At 32.3% G+C, this 10,384-nt stretch overlaps 1 protein-coding gene across 1 annotated transcript; it reads right to left on the bottom strand.

Annotated features, from left to right (window-relative positions):
* Window positions 1-3,483: 3,483 nt before the first annotated feature.
* LOC125422763 (UPF0481 protein At3g47200-like) lies at window positions 3,484-5,697 on the bottom strand. Its single transcript, XM_060814658.1, has 2 exons — window positions 5,299-5,697; window positions 3,484-5,178 (listed from the first exon to the last, which is right to left on the bottom strand). Exon 2 carries the CDS (start codon window positions 5,150-5,152, stop codon window positions 3,713-3,715), a length of 1,440 nt encoding a protein of 479 aa, XP_060670641.1. The 5' UTR covers window positions 5,153-5,178; window positions 5,299-5,697; the 3' UTR covers window positions 3,484-3,712.
* Window positions 5,698-10,384: the final 4,687 nt, after the last annotated feature.

The raw sequence follows: 10,384 nt of genomic DNA, 5'->3' as shown, positions 1-10,384 counted from the left end.
ACATATGCTTTACTATGCATTGGTATACTTTTCAATCTAATACAAGATTTATAACCAAGGGATACGTTATAATATCTCTCCATTTTTAACAGACATTACGAGTGAGAAAATATATATTTATTTCAGCTGGGTTTTGTAAAGACATCTTTATGTTTTTTTTAGTGCTATTTATTGGTGGAAAGCAATACCCTATTTATTAGTGGAAAACAATACTCTTCCGAAACATGATTAGTTTTAATGTTTCTATTTATTGTTATTATTCTTTTTTTTTCTTTATTTATTGATTTGTATAATTTTGCTTATGTCAAATGTTAGTTAATCATAGTTTTTGTTAATCATAGTTTTTTTTTCTTTTTGGAAAAAAAATTTATTGATTAACCAGCAATCTTACATAAATCATCCTCTACCAAAGAAGCAAGACGTTTCCATCCAAGGGTTAAAACCAGAACAAGAAAGAGCCTTTTGATCGAATGCGCAAATCGGTTTACAACTCTTGGAACATAACCACAAAAACAGCATCCCTGCCACTAAGAATTTGCTAAATCTTCTCAACAATAAAAGATCAACACCTAAAAAAATCTGTAACATTATGCACAAGATCAATAGCCTGTAGTGGATCACTTTCTAATTCAATCTGGAAAGGTCCAGATTGAAAACTAAAGAACAAACCTCATCAAATAGCAAAGAGCTCAGCCGAATAATTCCATGTTGCAGCAGTCATTAGAAATCCAGCATATACTATCAAGTTGTAAACTGAAACAACGACAAGCTTGAAGGAAAGGAAAAAATAAAAAATAAAAACCAAGACAATTTAAAGTTGGGTTCTTCTTTTTTTTTTTTTTTTTTTTTTTCCCTCTCCATTAACTTTATAGTTAGTTTAGATGTCTGACAAACTTTAACTATTACTAACACACACTCCAAGTAAATAATTAAGCAAATTTAAGTAGAATAAAATAAAATACAAAAACTAAAAGCTAATTATGTTACCGAATGACATCTTATGGAACTTTGAAAGGTCTTGTTGTGCGTGGTTCACCAACATAATTAAATACAAGACTTATATATGGCATACGGTCTTTTTTCTTCTTCTTTTTGTATAGTCTTTGTATTATTAATGTGTCTAGAAATTTGGTTTCTTCTTAATCATTGTGATAGGAATGGTCTTCGAAGAGGGAGAAAAGAGAAGCCACCACTTATTGCGGAGCAAAAATACCGGATCATACATGTGCCATACAACTTTAAAACAATTATTTAAGAAAATAGAAATTCAAATGGGCCCAAGATGCAACAAAAGGCCTCTTGGTTTCCAATACTTTGATAGCATGTTAATCCCCCATTAATTCCAAAAGTGATTGCAAACAGGAAGTGGATCCAACAATGGCATATTGAGCCAACACATATTTCGAAGTCTGCAACCTTTTAATGGGATATTGATTTTGAAGGTGGATTGGCCATTTTGATCAGAACACAGATTTTACCATTAGACTCCAGGAAATAGCATAAATACACAAGAAATATAGAAGTTCCAGATGAACAAAATATATACATGAGGGATATCAACTTCAATTATTAACAACCACAAAAAAAAAAAAAAAAAAAAAAAAAAAAAAAAAATCCAATTACTTCCCATATTTAAGTAATTAATTAATCAAGGGTAACTTGCATCCTATTTTCCTCCCGTTGGCAAATATTTAAATAATTCTATATTTGTTTTGCTTAAAATGGTCATTATTTTTAGAGATGACAGAATCATTTTCCATTAAACTTTGGAAAAATCTACATTGGCAACCCTAACAAATCTGGCATTAGCCTCTTTCATTTTGCAACTATTAGTAGACTAAGGACTTGCAGTCTAATAATATGTGTTGGGTTATATTTGAAATAATTTTGAGGAATGGTTGAATATATTTGGAGGCAATAGATATAATGAAATTGAAGAAACAGAGGCATGAAAGCAGAGAATGAAAGCCTAGGCAAAGGAAATATATGCTTTATTATGCAGCGGGATGCATTACAATCTAATAAGAGACTATGCCTCTTTATAGTCATCTGGTGACTGTAATTTGCAGGGAAGATTTCTTTTACATGAAGTACCCAATCAAAATACTTTCTTCTAAATGAAGTCGCTGGCTATGAGTGAAATATTACAAATTATGTATTTTTTAACAATATATACAAAAGTATATGACATGACTTATTTTGAGATTTCCTAGCTTTCAAAGCATTGTGAAAAACCAGTACTTAGCAATTTCCCTTCTGTAATGTATTGCCTTCAGACTAAAGTTCTTTAAGAGTGCACTGGCTTTAGCTCATTTTCTTTCTTCCAATCATGACAGCAAATCCTCTGCCACAAAACTATATGCAAAACTTCATTTGATAGGAAATTCAAATTTAAATGTATCAATCATTAGGTTCTTTCAGGATAAAATAATATTGCAGGACTCAAAGCTTGAAGATGTGTTACATAGTCATAAAACCAAAACAGAGTGGCTCTGTTTTAGGAGTATAGAAAGATGATTATACGTAGCTGTACAAGAAGAGTTCGGAGTGCAGCATGTTAGCAAGTCAACCTTGACGGATAGTTAATTTACTGCAGCAAAAAATACTAGGAAAGCTACCGAGATTTATAGTCACAAACCAACACAGAATGGCTCTGTTTTAAAAGCAACAAAAAGATTGATAATTGAGTTCTAGGTACCTATACAAATAGAGCTTCAAGCGCAGCTCTATCCAAGCAAGCCAATCTTTAAGGATGGTTAATTAACTTGAAGGCCATAAACAGGTTCTCCTATTCAATTCATACTGATTAATTTTCAATGTTCTCAACAAAAAGGGAACAAAAATGTGTAACTTTTATCAGATGCATCAGGGGTAAGAAATCCACACATTGTCAGTAATACGACCGAGAGAACTATATGCCGGATTCATCTTCAAAGTGTATGTTACTCTCAACTCAAATGTGGAATTCGAACTTTAGAAGATCATATATATGTCCTTATAATAATGCATATGAGAAGCATGCTTGCCAACATTGTAACAGTTCAACAACCATAACAAAAATAGTAATAAAATAAAATGATGAATAAAAAAGATATGTAAATTATAATGTCTCCATATTGTGTACATAAATACACAGTTTTTCTCTGGTATGGATATTCTATCCAGAATTAGTTCGGGAAACACACCTATCCATATTGGCATAGGCATTTTCCAATATGAGAGAAAAATCTTACATACATTACACACACACACACACACACACATATATATATGCATTTTCCTTTCCAATATTCAAATTATAACATGTGTAGCTGCTTAGAATATTGTTTTAGTGAGATGCCAGTTTAGACTCTTCATAATTGAATAAATGTCAAACTGAATAGAAGAGCAGTGGGATATCTCTGAATCTTCTTAGAATCAGTGAAAATACGGAGGAAAGGTAGTGATGGATGTATTATAATTGTAATTCAGTAATGTGACTGAAAAAGCAGAGCATTGTTATATCAACTACAACTCCAAATACAATTAAGGGGAGGAAAGGTAGTGACGTATCCTCACATTTTGCCTTGGACTTTCCATCTTAAGAAAATACCAAATATATATCTATGAGTACAAAGAGGACGGCCTTACAATATGCACAAAATAACATAGTAAACTCATGAATAATAATAATTAAAATCCACATACATATACATATACATATAATAATTATTCAATTTTTGAGCTGCCGTGCTGCCAGATAGGTCTGAGCTGCAGTGAGCAAGACGACAGAAATGGCACCACATAATGCAAGAAACGTCCAAGGGCTTCTGAAATAGTTGTTGTAACATTCTGACATCCATATATTGAACTTGCTCTTGCATCTCTTGAACTTGCTATTGCAATACTTTTGAATTCCAAGCTTAGCTTCAGCATAAGTATGATGGTTTGGGACCAAATTGCTTGCTATGTCGTTAAATAGATCTGCTACATCTTGGTCCGTTCCCAAGCAATTGACGATGACGTTCTCGGATCTCAGGATCATCACATCATCAGCATTGTCAATAAGTGAGTCCATGAAGCACATATAAGAGGTGACACCCTGCTGGTCCTTCAAGTTTGTATAGCTTGATTCGAAAGCCAACATGTTGAGCAGCAGGGATCTGGTGGAGGCATCTATGAGTATTCGAGGAAGTGTGAGCACTCCCCAGATGAACAGTTGAGATTCAAACTTGACATCGCCAAAACTACCTGTTTTGTTTGGTCTGAACCAGATTCCCATAGAATTGAGCACCCTGGCTGTAGGATAAGAGTAACAATCAATGGTAGCACTTGGGGTGGCTCTTTTTTTGGGGCTGGACCGGATTCCCATACAGTGGCGCACCTTATCTAAAAGAGCTGAGAGTATCATATCCCGCACCTGACGTCGAGAGGGGAAGGTAGCACTTTGTTTCACAAATCTTGTCCTCATCATGTCGAGAAGATGAAGAGGACGTTCATCTTCTTTTTCTGCAGGAGGAAGACTTCCACAGATAGTGATGAATTTTTTTAATGTCTCCTCCCTTTCATATTTATAGCCCTCCATTAACGCCTCGAGAACAATGTAAGGGAGTTGGTTCTCTAACAAGAACAAGTCTCGCTTGACATCAGCTATCTCATTATTATTCATCCCTATATCATAATACTCTTTTACCCCCAGCAACCAAATGATAAACTCTAGAATGAAGCAACCGTCAAGAAACATCATTTGTGTGAATTCCTCTTCTTTAATACTTGTCAATCGTTTCATATTATAGAATTCCCTTCCTCTTTCGGCCACATTTTTTACTCTGTTGTATAAATTAACAACCCCCTCACGAGTTTTACAATATTGCCATGCCCAATTAGTCTTCCTTTTCTCAAATTTTTTGAGATAACGCCTCCCATGGTAATAAGGGCCGATGGAAACCACACTAGGATAAAAGCAATCTTCATCTTTTTTAAGATTACGAAGCATCTCTGGAACCGTTGGTATTATGTGTTGGTTGCTTCTTGAAGTTGATGATTCATACACATTGGACATGAAACTAAGCTCAGGAGGGAGATCAGAAGGTCCTTCATTGTTCTTGCTGATAGGTGCTGGTCCTTCAGTATTTTCCATGTTGATTGTTAGTTCTTCAGATTGCTCCTCCATTTTTGATGCAGAAAGAAGTTCCTCTCCTGGTATGTCTTGACGTGAATTACATATATATGGGTAATTAAGAAGAAAAAGCAGAAAGAAAATGAAATTATTAAGAAAATTTGAGAGTGTTGTATCTCTGAATATACCTCAGTACGTACCTCATTCATTCATTAATCTGTATTTAATTATACAAGAGGAGATTAGTCGTCTAACTTGTTATGAATTCTAAGAACAAAATCCAAGAACCTAAATCTACAAATCAACACAGAAATTTATCGAGGTTCCATCGAAATCGACCTACGTCCTCGTGTTCCGATGTGAAGCTTCACACAAGAAACCCAAAAAACCAGTCCCAAAGCCCCAAATACACCCTCACTCATATGTTTCACAAAGAAACAACTTTTATCTCACACAGAGACACAAGATGCAGAAATCCATGAAGAACTTTAGAATTTCTCTCCCTAAAATTGATCTGAAACTTTCTCACTCTAAAAAAAATAATAAAATAAAATAAAAAAATTTGAAGAAGACGACCAGCTCTCTGTTTTTTATGCTTGAAGAAGACCATTCCTTTTTAATCTGATGTAGTCTTCCTTTTAAAAGCACCATTTTCTTCAAGTGTAACAAAAGCCATACCAACTTTGCTAAACGACACCACTTCAACCAGGTTCATTAACTGACATGTCATGTAAAACGGCAACGTTTTATCTTTTCAAACTGAAGCTTCAATACTTTTTCTTATTTTCCACTTCTTGTAGCGATAGCAAACACACAACAGCTAACTCAATCACGTGCTCTTTTAATAACTTTTAGCTAACTTTGCACAAGTACTAATATACAGCTTATCAGCAGTAACTGGTGTGACAATCACACTCACACTTATTTATCCCCCTCAAACTTATTTAAGTTTAGCTTATAGTCAAAACTTGAGTTTGCAAACAGAAATGAAATCCCCCTTAAACCAAAGCGCACATGACCCTTTGACTTTGGAGATCAGTTGTTGATCGTGGAAGAATACCATGTATTTGGACATGTCTACAACCTAATGCAGCCTTGAATATAAAAATGCTGAATTGAGACAAGCTGTTGGGTACCAGGGAACAAAACTTTAATTCCTTGCACTCATTAACCCTCTGCCTCTTGAGACAGCTCATGATCTATTTTTTAATATAAATGATATTAATTCCTCTTCATTTTTTTACCTGACATTATTGGTGAGAAAACATATACGAATTCCAGTTGGGTCTTTGTAAGTTGGTATATAGTGCTATTGATAGTGCTATTTATAAGCGGAAATCTACTACTTATTTTATTTTATTTTTATTTTTTTAATGGTGAAAGAAAAAAAAAAAAAAAGTACTACTTGGTTATTTCAAATCGTTTTGTTTTTTTTTTTTTTTTTTTGGGATATTATTGGAAGCTCTATCATGTGGTCTACCGCCATTATTAAATTACTATGACAGGCTTTTTTGGTTTGTTTTGCATGTTATTTTATTGTATTTTTATTATTATTATTATTATTTTTTGGTGGTTGTTAATTAAGAATGTAAGGTCTTTGCATTATTAGTTTGTTTCTCTGGTCATTCGTTTTCTTTTTAGCTTTTGCAAAAAGAATGGTAAACGAAGACTTAAAAGCCTTATCACTGGGTCATTACAGTGAAGAGAAATACTAATAAATTAAAAAAGGAAATTGCATATCATAGGCGATCATAGTGCTCCACTGCCAACTTTCCACCAAATTCTCATACCAAATTTATTCAAAAATCATCATCTTTATTATTATTATTAGAGCATAGCTATCTAATAATTAGTCTTTGCATTAGTCATTATTTACGTTTTTTTTTTTCCCTCCCTCTCATGTCCTACTTTAACATAGTTTTTATTATTAGAGCATGGCTATCTCATAATTAGTCTTTGTATTAGTCATTATTTACTGTTTTTTTTTTTTTTCCCTCCCTCTCATGTCCTACTTTTAATTTTAACATAGTTTATTTAGCACTAAAGAAAAATCTCCTACCTTTGATTTTAACTTGATTTATTTAGTGCTAAAGAAAAATCCTCTTCAGCAACAAAATGTTAAGATCTCCTTATAAAGAATCTTATTATGAGATAAGGGCCAGTTTTATATACCAAAGTACTAAACAAAGATTTTTGACAAATACCATTTTGGCCATTGAATAAATCGATCCAAATGTTGTATAAATTATGGTCATAACTGCTCACGTCTTTTATGCTATCTATTCAAATGTCAGGATCCATCTAAAATTTCTCACCGGAACCCTAGACAAGCCCTGATCCCAAGAAAATCCTACCGGACCCTCCAATGGAAAATCCGGCAGAACCTCCCATAAGGGTTGGACTTACCACAATTTTCCTGCACTAAAAACACACTTCTATATACACCACCTTATTCCTCCCACATTACTACAATTTAATTCCACAAACTTATAGCACTCCAAAATAATAACAGGGAATTAATACAGTATTTAATAAAATGTGTCCAATACAGTACACAAAGCATTATACAAATAAATATGAAGTTAATACAATATCAGATAAAAAAGTAATACAAGATGAAGAGAAAAAAGGGAGGAAATGCTTCTTGGACTTTCGACAATTAACTGAGACGTTGGGCTCGTCCCGGACAATCAACATCTACCAATCCTTGTACCTAGGGGAACAAAATTTAGAATATGAGATGCTAATCATCTCAGTAAGTGACCTTATCTACTGTACAATTATAATAGTAATGATAATTATAGCGCATTTGATTAATTAAGAATAAATAAGTAAATAAATAATAATTAATTGAAAATAACATTTTCTCTCAAAACCCTCACCACTCACTCCGTTGGAAAGGTTCTCCTTTTAAAACATTTTCGCAAAATCCAATCTTTTATTCCCTAAAAATCAAGTAATAATTAATTTAATAAAATTTAAATAATACAAATACGAATAAAATATAATAAAATATAATGAAATAAATTTAGAATACTTGCATGAAAGAAATATAACATAAAAGAAAAATTCAATATATAATTCGTACAATTTAATTTAATAAACTAAAATAAACGGCGCCAAATATATAATTTAAATAATTATATTCAATCATGTAAAATAAATGATAGAAAAATACTATAATATTCATTTTGAAATATTCAACCAACCTATATAATATTTTTATGGCAAGATGCATTTAAAATACATTGCCTTTTACATTGTCATTTAGATACATTGCCTTAGTAAATAAATTGCCTTAGTAAACATGAAAATAAATCCATGTCTTAGTAATCTAGATACATTGCCTTTTACATTGTCATTTGAGAGATCTAATGATTCAAGTTCAACAAGGTTCCCTAAAGATGAAGGGATGGGTCCTTTAAAATTAGTACTTAATACACTTTATATGCCCTTCCACATACCAATAGTAGAACATATCATAAACCTCATTTATTTAGCTCATTCAGTAGAAGCTAGCCAAGCGTTTTGATTTTACTTTGGTTTATTTTTGGGAAAGAGCATTCGGTCCTCGCATAATTAAAGAAATGCTGCTATTTTGATACAAGTATTCTGTTCATCAGTATTTCTTTACACTAATAGAATCGAATATTTTTATTATTATTATAATTATTATTATTGGATAAAATTATCGTTATTGTTATTATTATTTGCATCACAGACACTAACATGGAAAACTGTTTTGTAAACAAGGGGCCAAACAGACCCTACAGATGAAGAGGACTGTATATTGAGTCATTGCGAAGAGGACTGTATAAGCAAAACTTGAGTTTGCAAACAGAAATGAAATTCCCCCTTAAACCAAAGCACACATGACCCTTTAACTTTGGAGATCAGTAGTTGATTGTGGAAGAATACCATATATTTGGACATGTCTACCATCTAATTGCAGCCTTGAATATACAAATGCTGAAGCGAGACAAGATTTTGGGTACCAGCGAACAAAGCTTTAATTTCTAGCACTTCCTAACCCTCTGGCTCTTGAGACAACTCATGATCTATTTTTTCATATAAATGATATTATTTCCTCTTCATTTTTTTACCTGACATTATTGGTGAGAGAACATATACGAATTCCAGTTGGGTCTTTGTAAGTGTACGTTCTTGTGCATTTATAGTGCTATTTATAAGCGGAAATGTACTACTTTTTTTTAAATTTTATTTTCATTTTTTTAATGGTAAAAAAAAAATAAAAATGTACTACTCGGTTATTTCAAATAGTTTTTCTCTCTGTTTTTTTCTTTTTGGCTTTTAGTCGATATTATTGGAAGCTCTGTCATGTGGTCTACCGCAATTATTAAATTACAATGACAAGCATTTTTGTTTTGTTTTGTTTGTTATTTTATTGCTTTTTTTTTTTTTTCTCTCTCTCTCTCTCTCTTTTGTGGTTGTTGATTAAGCGCTGTCATGTGTCTTTTTATTGCTTTTTTTGTTTTTTGTTTTTTGTTTTTTTTTGTTTTTTTTTTTTTTTGGGTCTTTGCATAGTTTGTTTGTCTGTTCATTCGTTGTCTTTTTAGCTTTTGGAATAAGAATGGTAAACGAAGACTTAAAAGCCTTATTACTGGGTCGTTACTGGGAAGAGAAATACTGATAAATTGAAAAGGGAAATTGCATATCATAGATGATCATAGTGCTCCACTGCCAACTTTCCACCAAATTTTCACACTAACGTTATTAAAAAATCATCGTCTTTATTATTAGAGTATAGCTATCTAATAATTAGTCTTTGTGTTATTCATTTTTTACTTTCTTTTTTTTTCTCCCTCTCATGTCCTACTTTTAATTTTAACTTACTTTATATATCACTAAAGAGAAATCTCCTACTTTCGATTTTAACTTGGTTTATTTAGTGCTAAATAAAAATCCTATTCAAAAGCAAAATGTTAAGATCTCCTTATAAAGAATCTTATTACGAGATAAGGGTCAGTTTTATACACCAAAGTACTAGACAAAGGTTTTTGAAAAATACCATTTTAACCATTGAATAAATAGATCCAAAAGGTATATAAATTATGGTCATAACTACTCACAACTTCTCAATGTTTATGCCCTTGGATGCCATCCATTCAAAGGCCAAGATGATTTGTCAGAAAGTTAATTATCCAATGTCTAGGTGTTCGGTTGTTAGTTGAACACACTGCCAAGACTGGTCTGAGCATTATAATATATTATTATCATTTTTTTTTTCTTTTTTTGAAGATAGAATTATGATGTATTATTATATAT

This window comes from Ziziphus jujuba, chromosome 2 (genome assembly GCF_031755915.1).
Source record: "Ziziphus jujuba cultivar Dongzao chromosome 2, ASM3175591v1".
Classification (NCBI taxonomy): Eukaryota; Viridiplantae; Streptophyta; class Magnoliopsida; order Rosales; family Rhamnaceae; genus Ziziphus; species Ziziphus jujuba.
The sequence above is the reverse complement of the archived record's forward strand: the minus strand, read 5'-3'. Positions and strand labels throughout refer to the sequence as shown.

Coding starts and splice junctions, on each gene's coding strand:
- LOC125422763 (XM_060814658.1), bottom strand. CDS start 5,152: ATGGAGGAGCAATCTGAAGAACTAACAATCAACATGGAAAATACTGAA.